Source organism: Canis lupus, chromosome X, assembly GCF_003254725.2.
Source record: "Canis lupus dingo isolate Sandy chromosome X, ASM325472v2, whole genome shotgun sequence".
In the NCBI taxonomy this organism is placed as follows: domain Eukaryota; kingdom Metazoa; phylum Chordata; class Mammalia; order Carnivora; family Canidae; genus Canis; species Canis lupus.
In genome coordinates, this window is record NC_064281.1 from 42,649,355 (window position 1) to 42,664,784 (window position 15,430).

At 47.2% G+C, this 15,430-nt stretch overlaps 1 protein-coding gene across 1 annotated transcript; it reads left to right on the forward strand.

The window, feature by feature from the left end:
• The first annotated feature begins 4,306 nt into the window (after nt 1-4,306).
• USP27X (ubiquitin specific peptidase 27 X-linked) lies at nt 4,307-8,785 on the forward strand. Its single transcript, XM_049107826.1, has 2 exons — nt 4,307-4,863; nt 5,538-8,785. The coding sequence occupies exons 1-2, from the start codon at nt 4,307-4,309 to the stop codon at nt 7,891-7,893; spliced, it is 2,913 nt and encodes a 970-aa protein (XP_048963783.1). The 3' UTR covers nt 7,894-8,785.
• Nucleotides 8,786-15,430: the final 6,645 nt, after the last annotated feature.

The window sequence follows — 15,430 nt, forward strand, 5'->3', positions numbered from 1 at the left end:
ACTCTCTAGACTTTAAAGGCTAGGATAAGGATTTGGGACATTGCTAGGAGTGAACTAGGAAGCTTGCTATCATTTAGAATTGTAATCACCTATACATGACTGGGATCCAAATAACAAAGACTCAAATCAAGTGTTTCAAGCATGTTACTGATACTAAGACACTATTGACTGTAAGACACACCTTTACTGTCTGTACAACCAAGAAAGAAAAAGTGCTACTAAATATAATCATAAACTGTCACTCAAAGATTTTGGAGATGTTGAAACATGAAGAGATGTACCTCTTTAGAGTTGGTAAAATATGACATTTTTTTCTCATGTTAGAATAAGTCCAGTTTTGTGGTTGCAAGATGGCTACTCAGCTATAGCCATTATATCCTCATTTTTAGGAGGAAGAAGGAGGAAATAGGAAGGGGGAAGATGCCTTTTATTCTTCTATATTAATTTTGTGAAAGTCTCCCCATTAAAACTCATTGGAACTTTTATTGGCAAAGCATTGGCTCTGTAGATCAACTTGGAGAAAACTGCCTGGTGCCCAATATATAGTGCTAAGTAGATCAACATGTATGTTACAGTTTCATTTATATTTCATAAAGAGGATAAAAGTGTAAGACATGCTTGTATTTGCATAGAAAACTTCTCAAAGGATACATAAGAAACTGTTAACAAGTAATCATATCAGGGGAATAGATTGGGGGTGATTGGCAGGGAAGAGAGGGGCTTTAACTTTTCATGTTATGCCTTCTTTTTTTTAAAGAATTTATTTGTTTATTCATGAGAGAGACACAGAGAGAGGCAGAGATATAAGCGGAGGGAGAAGTTCTCCACAGGGAGCCTGCAGCAGGACTCAATCTCAAGACCCTGGGATCACGCCCTGAGCCAAAGGCAGACCATGGAGCCACCCAGGCGTCCCTGCTGTGCCTTCTTCTAATCCCATTTTAAAAACCACAAATATTGGGGGCATCTGGGTGGTGCAGTCGGTTACACATCTGGCTCAGGTCCTGATCTCAGGAGCCCTGCAATAGGCTCTGTACTCTGCAAGGAGTCTGCTTCAGATTATCTGCCCCTGCCCTCCCTGCCATGGGCACACACATTCTCTCTCAATAAATAAAATCTTTAAAACCCCCTCACAAATATGTATATGTTACTTTTAGGATAATAAATATAAACCAGTAACCTTAAAAGTGGAGCATGCATTACTAGAGAGACAGGTAGACTCTCCATGGGGTAAATAGGCACTTAGAGTTTTAAGGGGATCAACTTCTATTATCCCCAAATTTCATATTTCTTATTTCCTAAAATTGATCTGCCAGAGAACACATATGTGCTGGCAGAATCAAGCCGGTTCTCTCTTTCCATCTCCTCTTTCGCAATGGTCCTTTTTGCACTTTACAAAACAAAGCATACCTTCCACCCATCCTGAACCTTACCTGGGTACCCTTCCCCACCATATAAAATCTGCAGGGCAACAGAGAGACAGTGCTGAACACTGTTGTCAACAGTGAAGAAAAAAAAATGCTCTAACGAATGAATGAGGACCAAATCTGTTTGCAATTCAAATGGCTTCCAATAAAACAACTGAAGGAAAACCCAATGGAGTTCTCAGCTGATAAATCAGAAAAAATAATTTCGAAGACAAATCATTGTGTAATCCTCCCTGCCCCCCCAGATCTCCAAAGGAATTCAAAGACTTGAGTGACATTGCTAAAACAACAGTCCATTCCTATTTACTTATTTGTATAACCGAGGTTCCTGTGTGCTAACACTTAACCAAACAAAGTAGAAAGTGAATTGATGCTGAATCCTGTCTCATTCTAGCAAGGAGCAAGATTTATTCATGGAGACACCCACTAACTTAAAAGACTTCTCTGTCTCTAATACATTTTAATCTTTTCATTTATTAATTACCTATCAGAGAGACGCCTGGGTGGCTCAGCAGTTGAGCATCTGCCTTCGGCTCAGTTCATGATTCCGTGGTCTCAGGATCAAGTCCCGCATCGAGCTCCCTGCATGGAGCCTGCTTCTCCCTCTGCCTCTGTCTCTGCCAATCTCTCTCTCTCTCTCTCTCTCTCTCTGTCTCTCACGAATAAATAAAATCTTTTTAAAATTACCTATCAGAATTTGTAGTATACTTAACATTCTTTTTTGCTCCATTGTACTGTAATACCAATTGTCATAATAACTCAAGCAAGAGTAAATCTTTAATTGACCCTTAGAGCTTTAGGCTCATAGGAACATTTAAAAAGCATTTAAATAGCAAACTATATACATATTTTTGCTGCAGGGAAAGATGACAGGATTCTCAATAAAATAATCTCAGGTGCTAAAATATATATTATTTGGGTCAAATTATGTTAGAAGAATAGAATACAACGAAGAACTTAGGTTGAAAAGGAAAAATGTACAACCTCCCACCATAAAGAAGAAGTCGAGTGTGGATTTTTTTTAAAGATTGTATTTATTCATTCACGAGAGACAGAAAGAGAGAGGCAGAGACATAGGCAGATGGAGAAGCAGGCTCCCCACAAGGAGCCTGATGTGAGACTCGATCCCGAACCCTGCGATCACACCCTGAGCCGAAGGCAGATGCCCAACTGCTGAGCCACCCAGGCATCCCTCGAGTGTGGATCTTTAAAACGGATGATGGTGGCTCTCAAATCACTAAGGTATTTAGGTTCCACTAGTGTCATGTAAAATTGTGACCTAACAGTTTAATTTGTGAATGTTGATATTTGTTGGGATTGACATTTTTTTTGCAGCTGACATTTTTGATGCAAAATCTTAAACGTCAACCCCAAAATGGGTGGAACACAAGGTTAAAAAATATTGTTAGAGTGAATTTTGAAATAAACCAATAGTTTTATAAACTATTATAAACACATGTCCGAGGAAGCATCATATACTCTTTTGCCACCTTGTGGTTCAGAACTGTGTTTCAACCCCAAGCGCCCCAACTATAATGAGGAGGGGTCGCTCCTTCAGTCGCCCCTTCCACTAGCCTTCAGTAAGTTCTTTTGTGAGGCAGACATGGTGATGTTTGCCCAGGACTAGAATGGAGGGACACAGGCAAGCAGGCTGACACCCTCCCCCTCCCCCCTCCCACAAGTGATTCACAGCAAAAGCAACATGCAGTCAGGAAAGAAATATAAGGAAGTACAACAAAATTCTTACTTTTCTTGTGAGGACTACTTAAAAAAATTCAAATGTCAACCTGGTCTCCATATATTTTTCTTGATTCTTTTGTTATGGGTGCCTATTCTCTGCTGGTGACCTGGACACTTCCTTAATCTGCCTTTTTGGGGGACCCAGCCCTGATTGTGGCGGGGCGGGGGGGGGGCAAGTTTGTTTGGTTCTGTGCTGTGCACAGCTCCTGGTACAACACCTGGCTCTGGGTTGAAGCAGAATGTACATTTGCTGAGTGAATGATGGCAGAGCCCACCTCCCCCTTCCAGAACTTGCTGGAGGTTGATCCCTAGGGTAGTCAGGTTGCAGGGGTGGAGGGCAGATAGTCTTAGGCACACAGAGCTCTTTTTTTTTTTTTTTAAATTTTTATTTATTTATGATAGTCACAGAGAGAGAGAGAGAGAGAGAGGCAGAGACACAGGCAGAGGGAGAAGCAGGCTCCATGCACCGGGAGCCTGACGTGGGATTCGATCCTGGGTCTCCAGGATCGCGCCCTGGGCCAAAGGCAGGCGCCAAACCACTGCGCCACCCAGGGATCCCCACACAGAGCTCTTTAGGTGTTTTTGATGTCTGTCACTTTGTGGAGGTGGGATGAGAGTGCCCTCCCCAGCCTCCCTATGCTCCATGACCTGGGTCATTTTTGGCAGCAGGAGCAGGAGCAGGATTCCTTCAGTGGGTGTGCTAGTTGCAGGCCACAACAGGCTGGCATTTACTGAAAAGACGCTGGGGTGCTTCAAGGAATTGAAGTTGGCTTAGGAAGGCAGGGTACCAGGACACTCTTGGGGATCTCAGCTGTATGGGAACCAAGTAGCTCACTCTCCTTAAAGGCTCCTAATTCTTTTTTTAAAAAAGATTTTATTTATTCATGAGAGACACACATAGAGAGGCAGAGACATAGGGTGAGACATAGAGGGAGAAGCAGACTCCCTGTGGGGAGCTCGATGTGGGACTCGATCCCAGGACCCCGGGATTATGATGCCCTGAGAGGAAGGAAGACGCTCAACAACTGAGCCTCCTAAGTGCCCCAAAGGCTCCTAATTCTTGACAACCAACTCCTATGCTAACCCCCCAGGAGGCCGAGGCACCGCCTCCTCCCTGGAGGAAGGGGCCAGGCTGAGGGGCGATGTCCAGTGCTGACCAAGGAGGACTCCGCGGGGGGCATACTCAGGCAGCACAGCCCCACAAGTCAGGCAGTGTCCCCTGGGCCAAGGCCAGCCATCACAGGACTCTTCGTAGAACACACTCCCCCTTGATCTTCGAACTCTGGCTATCCACCTCCTCTGAGCTCCGTGCTGACTCCCTGGGACCAGCACCTGTGGCTACTTTCCGCTGCCAGCACTCTCCGTGCGGAGCTCCCCGAGGCCCTCAGACCCGGGCCGCCCCCTCCCCCTGCTGGCAGCGCCACTACGGAAGCTACTTCCCGCCCCCCACTCCCCACTCCCACCTGCTGCCGACGGGGGGATCTGCCAGACTTGAGGGTCTTGGGGCAGTGTCCTCCCCTTTCTCAGCCGTAGGGGAGGTGCCAGCAGTAGGCATGGCCACGTTGTGCCTCGTCCCTCCCGCTGCCCCCCCCCCGTCCCCCCCACCCCCCCACCCCCGGGGCAGCTCAGCGTCTGCGGGGCCAGCTGGCCGACTGCCAAATCCTCATCCCACCCGCGGCCTTGGGGGCCGGAGCAGGAGGTGAGGAACAGGCACAGATTGTGCAGAGCACCGATAAGATGGGCAAAGGGACGTGCCTCTTCAGCTGCAGCAGCCCTGGGAGCTCTGCCCCCCCCTCCCGGGGGGGCTGTGGGGTCCAGGTCTGTCCCCGGAATGGACATGGGGCTTCATCCTTGTCGGAAAGGGCAGAACCTGGGGTGGGAGGGGAGCCTGGGACGGGGCTGGGGGCGGGCTCAGCTGCGGAGGTGATGGCCTATCACGGTTTCTGACTGCTCCTCAGGACCTGGCCTCCGCGGGGACATCACACAAACCCCAGGGACGCTTCTGGACTTGGCTATTCCTCCGCCCGTGGCCCCGCAGCGCTGGGGGAAGCTGCATGGACGAAGGGAAGGACGAGTAGAGGGGAGGAGACGATGAAGGGGGTCAGAGCTGCGATTGGAGCTGAGAACTGGAAGCGCCTTAAAGAGACTGCGCGGTCCCCGCCCCCCTTCCCGCCAGCCTCAATGAATTAGAGCTGTGTTTCCCAAACTTGCCTGATCATAAGAATCCTCTCGGGCCCTAGTTAAAGATACAGGTTCCGGAGCGCCTCCCTTCGAGATTCTGATTCAGGTCTGCGGGCGGAGCCGAGGAATCTGTAATTTTAACACGCTCCCCACGTGATTCTCGTGAACAAGCAAGTTTGGGAAATACTGAATTAAAAGGAAACGGGGCCTGGCTGCCGAAGCGGCCTCCGCTAGGGGGCTACTGCGGGAGGATTCCCGGGGGGCGTCGCCTGCTTCCGCCGCCGCCTCCTTCAGTGAAAGTCCCTTTTGGGTCCAGCTGTCACAGGCACCGCGCTCCCTCAGGCCGGGCGGGGGACACCCCAGGTCTGCGTGGCCCCCGCGCCGCCACGCCCAGTGGCCGCCAGAGCCCTGCGAGCAGGGGGAGGAGCCGCCGCCAGTGGAGGCGGAGGAGGTAGAGGAGGCGGAGACGGCGGAGACGGCGGAGAAGGCGGAGAGGAAGGTGGAGGCGGAGGCGAAGGTGGAGGGGAAGGTGGAGGCGGCGGGGAAGGTGGAGGCGGCGGGGAAGGTGGACGCCGCCGGGAAGGTGGAGACAGCAGAGGGTCCGGGCCGCCGGGTTGAGCTCAAGCTGGAGCCCGAACCCGAGCCGGTACCGGAGGCGGAGCAGGAGCCGAAGGGGGAGCCGAAGCAGGAGCTGGAGGATGAGAACCCGGCGCGGAGCGGCGGTGGCGGCAGCAGCGACGAGGTTCCTCCCCCCACCCTTCCCTCCGACCCCCCGCGGCCCCCCGATCCCTCTCCTCGGCGCAGTCGTGCCCCCCGCCGCCGACCCCGGCCACGGCCACAGACCCGACTCCGTACCCCGCCGCAGCCTAGGCCACGGCCCCCGCCCCGGCCCCGGCCCCGGCGCGGCCCTGGGGTCGGATGCCTGGATGTGGATTTCGCTGTGGGTCCACCAGGCTGTTCCCACGTGAACAGCTTTAAGGTGGGAGAGAACTGGAGGCAGGAACTGCGGGTGATCTACCAGTGCTTCGTGTGGTGTGGAACCCCAGAGACCAGGAAAAGCAAGGCAAAGTCGTGCATCTGCCATGTGTGTGGCACCCATTTGAACAGACTTCACTCTTGCCTTTCCTGTGTCTTCTTTGGCTGCTTCACCGAGAAACACATTCACGAGCACGCCGAGACAAAACAACACAACTTAGCCGTAGACCTTTATTACGGAGGTATATACTGCTTTATGTGTAAGGATTATGTGTATGACAAAGACATTGAGCAAATTGCCAAAGAAGAGCAAGGAGAAGCTTTGAAATTACAAGCCTCCACCTCAACCGAGGTTTCTCACCAGCAGTGTTCAGTGATGGGACTCGGTGAGAAATATCCAACCTGGGAGATGACCAAACCCGAGTTAGAACTGCTGGGGTACAATCCGAGGAGAAGAAGGATCACCTCCAGCTTTACCATCGGTCTGAGAGGACTGATCAATCTTGGCAACACGTGCTTTATGAACTGCATCGTCCAGGCCCTTACCCATACTCCCATACTGAGAGATTTCTTCCTCTCTGACAGGCACAGGTGTGAGATGCCGAGTCCTGAGCTGTGTCTGGTCTGCGAGATGTCTTCACTCTTTCGGGAGTTGTACTCTGGAAACCCGTCTCCTCACGTTCCTTATAAGTTGCTGCACCTGGTATGGATACATGCACGCCACTTAGCAGGGTACAGGCAGCAGGATGCCCACGAATTCCTCATTGCAGCCTTAGACGTCCTGCACAGGCACTGCAAAGGCGATGATGCTGGGAAAGCTGCCAACAATCCCAACCACTGTAACTGCATCATAGACCAAATCTTCACAGGTGGCCTGCAGTCGGATGTCACCTGTCAAGCCTGCCATGGTGTCTCCACCACCATAGACCCATGCTGGGACATCAGTTTGGACTTGCCTGGCTCGTGCACCTCCTTCTGGCCCATGAGCCCAGGGAGGGAGAGCAGTGTGAATGGGGAGAGCCACATCCCAGGAATCACCACCCTCACAGACTGCTTGCGAAGGTTTACAAGGCCAGAGCACTTGGGAAGCAGTGCCAAAATCAAGTGCGGTAGTTGCCAAAGCTACCAGGAGTCTACCAAGCAACTCACGATGAATAAATTACCTGTTGTTGCCTGTTTTCATTTCAAACGGTTCGAACACTCTGCCAAACAGAGGCGCAAGATCACTACATATATATCCTTTCCTCTGGAGCTGGATATGACCCCATTTATGGCCTCAAGTAAAGAGAGTAGGATGAATGGACAGTTGCAGCTGCCAACCAATAGTGGAAACGACGAGAATAAGTATTCCTTGTTTGCTGTGGTTAATCACCAAGGAACCTTGGAGAGCGGCCATTACACCAGCTTCATCCGGCACCACAAGGACCAGTGGTTCAAGTGTGATGATGCCGTCATCACCAAGGCCAGTATTAAGGACGTGCTGGACAGTGAAGGGTATTTACTGTTCTATCACAAACAGGTCCTGGAGCACGAGTCAGAAAAAGTGAAAGAAATGAATACACAAGCCTACTGAAGTGATACACAGACCCACCTGCAATGGAAGATGTCGACACCTGTACTACAAGTGGCATCGAGATTTAAAGGACCTACTTGCATGGCCCATGGGCCTGACAGAGTAAGAATTGAACAGTACCCAGTGTCTCAAAGGTCACGGTTGGAAGAGAAATAGACGGGGCGGGAGAAGAGGCTCTAGTCTAAATGGTCACTTAAAGGAGAATTCAATGGCAGGAATGCTCTAGGCGGAGAAGGCAGGAGCAGGGAAATCCTGACACTGGTACATATCCTATATTCCTCCAAAAGATTGTGTGGGAAAGTGTGGGGTGGGTGGGGGGTGGTGTGTGTGGGGGGGGTGTGTGCCCTTGTAACCATAAAACATCTTTCTCCATGGGTGTTTCAGCTTCAACTGACCAATCACATAACAGTTATATGTTTGGAGGGGGAAAGAGAAGTCTATACAAATGTAGCCCATTACCTGTATGGGTATGAAAGCAGAAAAGTGGAGGAGGCAAGGATATCTCATTGACAAACACCTTTGCCAGTTTCTTTGTATTCGTGATTTTTTGTGCTATTAAATGCAGTATTAATAAAAAAAAAAAGAGCCCATGGGGCTAGTGAAAGAAGAAAGAAGGGGGCTTGCATAAGGGGAAAAGTTGCTCCAAAAGTAGAGAAGACAAAAAAAAATACTGTAAGATAAGCAACCAACACAGACAGGCCTCAGCTAAAAGTATAGTGTGTGAGTGTTTAAAAAAAAAAAGCTGTATGATATACTTGAGCAAATCAATGAACCTCTTTGCGATTGTTTTCTCATCTGTATAATGCAGATAATTCCTACCTTAAAGGGTTATTGTTAAAGATTAAATGATATAAAATGTGTCAAAGTATAAAGTAAAAGGCTTGGAACTTTGTAGGGGCTCAGTAAACGTTTGTTGTATCTGAAACTTCTTTGGGTCAGGACCAGAGTACATCAAAGGTAAGGGTCAGTCCTATCTGAGATCCATGGACAGAGTGGATACACACACATATAACTCCCTCCCCAACATTGTCTACTTGGAACCCCAAAGCAATGGACTCCACTTTTGTCCCTGGGTAAGGGCCTTACAACCAGTGCCACACCGGGGATTGAGGGAGAACCACAACTGTTCCCCAGAGTCATTCTGTCCATTTGGAAGACCATTGTGTTGTTTTTGTGACTCAGCATCGTAGCAATGGGACTCTCAGGGTCAGTAGGCTGCCAGGCTGCCACGTGAGGGTGTTTGCTGGTCTTTGCCTTCCACAAACATTATGTGTGTAGTTGTAACATTCATCTATGGGCATAGATCAGTAGAAGGACTATTTTCCAAAGCTCGCTGGTCCACCGGCCCTGGGATATCGATAGAGTGGCACATTGGCCTCTTCCCTGATTCTCACAGAGGTCGGAGCAGCCTGCAGAGAGCTAAGCCAGAACAGATGGGGTGTGCCCAGGAGGGAGTAAGCCCTGATGATTTCCTTCTCAGCATCAGGTACAAAGGACCTATAGGTCCTATAACCTAGAAAAATCTTAGGGGGAAGCTATGTATCAGACCCAGGAGCTTGGATCCACTGGCTCTAGTAAAAGACTGGGCTGGTCCCCCATCCTCACCCTCAGGGCTTCCCAAGTCTACTTTCTGGTCCACTCATTTGGAAATACACATTTATTTATGTGGTTGTCGGTGCATCCCCAACCAGATCATAGGTTTTCTTGAGGATGGGGGTTGTGTCTCCTCTTGTACTCTGGGCTGCATACTTGGCCCCTAGCACAGTTCCTGGCACATAGTAGGTAGAGGGTCAAAACACTTACTGGATGAATCAATGAACCAGTGCCACCTACCTTTCATAACCAAATTTTGCCAACACTGGGGGCCCATAATCCTTGGGAGAATACGTAAAAAGTGTTATTTTTGGTATCTCGTAAGATGGGGGAGATCAAGCCGTGAGTGGCCTCAGATGTCACTTGGCAACTTAATGCAGGGTATCTGCTTTGGGATGTGTCTGGTAGCCCTGCCTGGGAAGACAGCCATGTCCTCGTTCCTCATCTCTGCCACAGGAAGAGTTCAGTAAGGCATGTGCCACCAGACTCTGCTTGCAGAAATGATCTTTTACATTTTTAAGGTTTTTAAATTCGGATATATTTTAAACCTAGAGGAAAGTCGCAAAAATAAAAATAGTATAGAGAACATCTGTATACCCTTTACCAGATTCACCTATTGCTAACATTTTACCCCATTTACTTGATTGCTTACATGTATGCACACTCTCATAAGTCAGTGTGTGTGCGTGTGTGTATGGGTGTGTATCAGGACCATATGATGGTAAATTACATGCATCATGGCCGTTCATGACTAACATACCTCAGCACGCGGTGCCTAAGAGCGGGCATGTTCTCCACATGACAGTATAGTTAAGAGATTCAGTAAATTTAAGACTGACACAATACTGTTATCTAATCTACCATCTGTACTTGAGTTTTGTCTGTTGGCCAAATGAGGTCCTTTACAGTATTTCCCTCCTCATCATCGGATCTGGTCTAGGGTGAGGTACTGCTGTTAATTGTCATGTCTCCTTTGCCTCCTTTAATCTGGAGCATTTCCACAAACTTACTTTGTCTTGTATGGCCTTAGCATTTTTAATTGAATGTTCCTCATTTTGGGTTTGTCTGATACAGAAACTATCTTTTAAATACCCTGCACTCAGGAATAGTTCTAAGAGATATGAATGGCGCGAGACTCCTGAAGCTGACCTCCCTGTCTCCACTGGTGGAAGGCACAGACCACCAGAGGGAGCAGCTGTGCCTGGCACTTCCTGAATGAAGCCTGCACCTCCTCTGGAAAACACCTTGTCCCTCAGCAACAGGGGAGCCATTCCAGCCCAGCCCTATGCCCCTACCTGTCACCAACCCCCAAATTGAGCCATGGAGTGTAACAGCAGCAGCCAGGGCCTGCTTTCAGATCACACCACCGTGGGACCCAGGGCACCATGTATTCAGCAGGTATGTGTTACCTTGAGCTCAAATGGAGATTTAGACATGTCTGGCCCCTTGGGCAGACACCTCCAAGGTTGGGGCCTTCAGGGGGACAACATCCTTGACACCTTTGTCAACATTCCTGTGGTGTACCATAGTGGCAGTGGGGAGGGGAGGTGGGAAGGGGTAAGTTCTTAAACAGCTTTGGGGACAGAGGACACAAAGACAGGGGCCCAGAGTAAGTAAGGAAAAACATGGGAGAGGTCAAAACCAGATTGGTGTGTGACCTACCGGTGACTTTCAGACCCAACTGGGCTGTTTTACATGACGGATGGAATTCCTGTGTGAGCAAATGTGGGCAAGAGCTGGCGAAACTTAAGCTAATTTTTAACTCAGACTCCATCTACAAACTGGGAAGGCCAGGGGGAAGTCATTTCACATGTGGATTTATTATCTGGACCCAAAAGGGCACAGGCAAAACATATGAGTGCTCACAACTGGGGTCTTATCCATACCTATAGAGCTCAGACCGAGGGGCCAAACAACAGGGATACTTCCCTTTTACCCATTATACATGCTTCCCATGGTTTTTTGGCCTAACCTGGTTGAAAATTCAGGATCCAACCACTTCCCATTTCCTGGAGTAGCCAAATGCTGAAACTTACTCCACCCCCCTATTCACATATGTAACTGCCTCACTTCTTCCCCATCCACAGGGAATGCTGATCAGGGATGCCATCAACCAAGAGGTCTTTTCCAATCAAGAGAACAGAGTGGCCCCCATACAACTCATGTTGTCATAACGCAGTAGACCTGATGCCAGGAACCTGTGTTTGCGCCAAATGTACACTCACACCCAGAAGTGAAGGCCCAGGTCCTCTGAGACCATGAAGCTCAGCACCCACAGCCATCTGTCATTACACACTGACCTTTCCCTGCAGGTGACCAGAAACCATGTTTAAACTCTTGTATCAAAAGTGTACCAAATATATAGGAAAATGCACATATCGCAAGGGTACAACTTGATGCATTTCTAGGAAATGAACAGATCCCTGCAAACGACATCCAGATCAAGAAACAGGACATTGCCCCTAAGTCAGGGCCCACTTCTGCTTCCTTCCAATCAATGACCCCAAAGAGTAATCCCTATCCTGACTTCTTTCACTGTAGATTAGTGTTGCCTTTTTTAACTCCTTCTATAAATGGAATTGTTCAGTGTGTATACTTTCGTGTCTGGCTTCTTTTGCTCAACATTTTAGGAGTATCAGATCTGAAGTCTTTTGGTCAAGAAAAATTTTGAGGCATGTTATATGAGCCCAAAATAAGAATCCATACTACTCCCAGGGATTTCTGACATATTGAATCAATTCAAAAGGACTCAGGCCATTGTGAAGTTGGACCTTGAGAGTGTCTAATCTCAAGTATAAAAAGATGGTGGATGGAAAACAGCCTTCCAGAAAATCCTGGGATAATTTAAGTACTCCAGAAATGTTGATCTTGAGCCCTGTTCTGTCTAAATAATCTTGGACCCCAACCCCATTCCAATAGCTTCTGAATGGGATACTCTCTTCTGGTAAATCCTCAAACTTTCACGTGCAGCAGAGTCACCTAGAGGGCTTGTTAGTATACAGATTGCTGGATCCTGCCCCCCAGGATTTCTGATTTCAGTAGATCTGGGATGGGGGTTTGAGGATTTGCATTTCTAACACATTCCCCGGTGATGCTTCTGGTTCTGGGATCACACTTTTGAGAACCAGCGATTTATTCAGTTTGATTTCATACTGTGGTACTTGGAGCCCAAGGAGTCTATGAAGATGCTCCAGGGAGGAGCCAGGGGGAGGGTAAATTGGTAGATCAGGAACTCTTAACCCCACTTGAACCAGAGCAGCTTCCCTCATTTATTTTATATCTTGGGGTTCCAAGTAATACTTGAAGAAAAAGTTCTAAATTTTTAAAAAAAGATTTTCTTTATTTATTCATGAGAGACACACAGAGAAAGGCAGAAACACTGGCAAAGGGAAAAGCAGGCTCCCTGTGGAGAGCCCGATGCGGGACTCAGTCCCAGGACCCTGGGATCACGACCTGAGCCGAAGGCAGATGCTCAACCACTGAGTAACCCAGGTGCCCCTGCTACTAAAATTTTTGAAAGTTGAAAATCACAGTGCTAAGGAACTGTAAAGCCTAGGGTAATGTTGTATTTAAACTACCTGGGTGGTATATCTGGAAAATAATCCAACATGCTACCGAACCTGACCTATGTGCCCTTAGTCTAGATGGTCCTGGAGGCACTTAATTTCCTTAGAACTTAGAGTATATTTATGAGGACGAAAGTGATAAGGGAAAATGCTTAATTATAAACAAGGTGCAAAGTCATATGTATAAAGAATGTGGGTTTTTTTCCTGGCAATAAAGCATACATCATAAGATGACATGAATAGCACTCCCCAACTACAAACACATATTAACACTAGATGAACTATAACAAAAAATTTAATTTTTAGCTGGCCTTTAAAAAAGTGAAATCTCCAGAGAAGCAAAAAGAAAAATTAAAGCCAGGCCAGTAATTGTAAATGGACACCATAATCACCCATTGTGGTGTTGCTCGTAGATATCAGGTCCTAGGGGCTAGGGGCATAAAGGTGGGAATCTAATGCCCACGTGGGCACTGGCAACACAGCCTCAAGTCTACCCGAGGCAGAGAAACTGTGAATGAGACCTCTGGATAAAGCCTTTAGTGGCTTTTTCTGTTAGTTACAATGGATTTGGAAAATGAGTAGTGAAAAGTCTTAGGCTCTCTCTCTGGAGCCACAAGAAATGAAAACTCCAGGCTTGTGTTATATGTGGATGCAGGGGTCTAAATTTACCCTGTTGCGTGTTATGGAAACCAGATGCTGGGAAATTAAAATAAAAATGGGAGCAGAACGATTCAAACCTCTAGAACCCCAGCAAGTGCAAATATTGCACATTTTTACAATCCAGGGCACACGGAACCTCACAGAAAAAGACAATATATGCTGAATATGGGTTCAGAAACAAACTATAGGAATATTGTACTTGCAAAAGAAATGGCACACCATGAAGGAGAAGTACCAATTGCCGTGAAGAGTAGAATTAGTCTCCCCAAGAAATACTGATGAGAACTACTAGTTTTTTTTTTTTTGAGAGGGAAATAAGGAGATTTTCAGAAAAAAACAAACCTAAGAAAGCTTAACAATAATAGACTGTCACTAAAATAACTATTGAAAGATACTCTCCTGGAAGAAGGAAATTGAAATCAGGAGGAAGGGGTGAATAGAAGGCAAGGAACAGTGAACAAAAATTGGTAAATGTGGGGAAATCTAAGCATTAAGTATTTAGAACAATAATAGTGTTGAATGATATGGAAGTATAAAAACAAGCTGGCACCAAAAACATCTAAGACAGCAGGGAACTATTAATATTTAAAGCATTCTAAAACTTTTGTATTGTTTGGGAGAAGGGTAGGGATAGTGCCTGAATCTGGACCTTGTTAAGTCAAGTATAAATGTTTAAACATTTAAGGATATGGGCTTCTAGTTTCTGGCAATGGCAGACTGGATTCTTTGATTCAGCTTCCCTGTTGAAGTAATGAAGTATGCTGTATAAAAAAAAAACTTCCAAAACTTATTTAAAAGCACTAAAGAACTGAGAGGACAGAGGAAAACTTCCAGGCCAAATTGGGATGAAAGCTTGTAACCAGACAGGTAAGCAGAACATTGGCGGCCCAAAGCCAATTTGCTCTCAGGGCTTTTGCCTCCATTGCCCACCTGAGCTTTGATTCAGTCAGTGGCCACACAGGGCTAGAGAGAGAGAAGTTAAGGCTTAGGGCCAGCCCAAGGTAGGAGATTAATAGGAGAACCTCTCCACATCGAGCTGAGACACCAATGGGCTACATTAGCTGCCTAAGGGGCCAACCAGAATGAAACATGCCCCTGTCCCAACAATCCTGGAGAACTGTACAGAAGGCTGCCTTGGCACTGAGCGGAACTCTCTTGCTAAAAAGTAGGGGGAGAAAAAGAGGAGGGGGTACATATTTCTTTTTGAATTAATGTTTTCATTTTCTTTAGGTAGATACCCAATAATGGAATTACTGGATCATGTCCTATTTTTAAGTTTCCAAGGAACCTCCATACTATTTTCACAGTGGCTGCACCAACTTGCATTCCCAGCAACAGTGCACGAGGGTTCCTTTTTCTCTACAGCCTCACCAACACTTGTTTCTTGTGTTTTTTTTTTTTTTAAAGATTTATTTATTTATTTATTTATTTATTTATTTATTTATTTATTTATTTATTTATGATAGAGAGAGAATGAGAGAGGCAGAGACACAGGCAGAGGGAGAAGCAGGCCCCATGCCGGGAGCCCGACGTGGGACTCCATCCCGAGACTCCAGGATCACACCCTGGGCCAAAGGCAGGCGCTAAACTGCTGAGCCACCCGGGGATCCCCTGTTTCTTGTGGTTTTGATTCTAGCCATTCTGACGGGCATAAGGTGATATCTTGTGATTTTGATTTGCATTTCCATGATGATTAATCATGTTGGGCATCTTTTCAT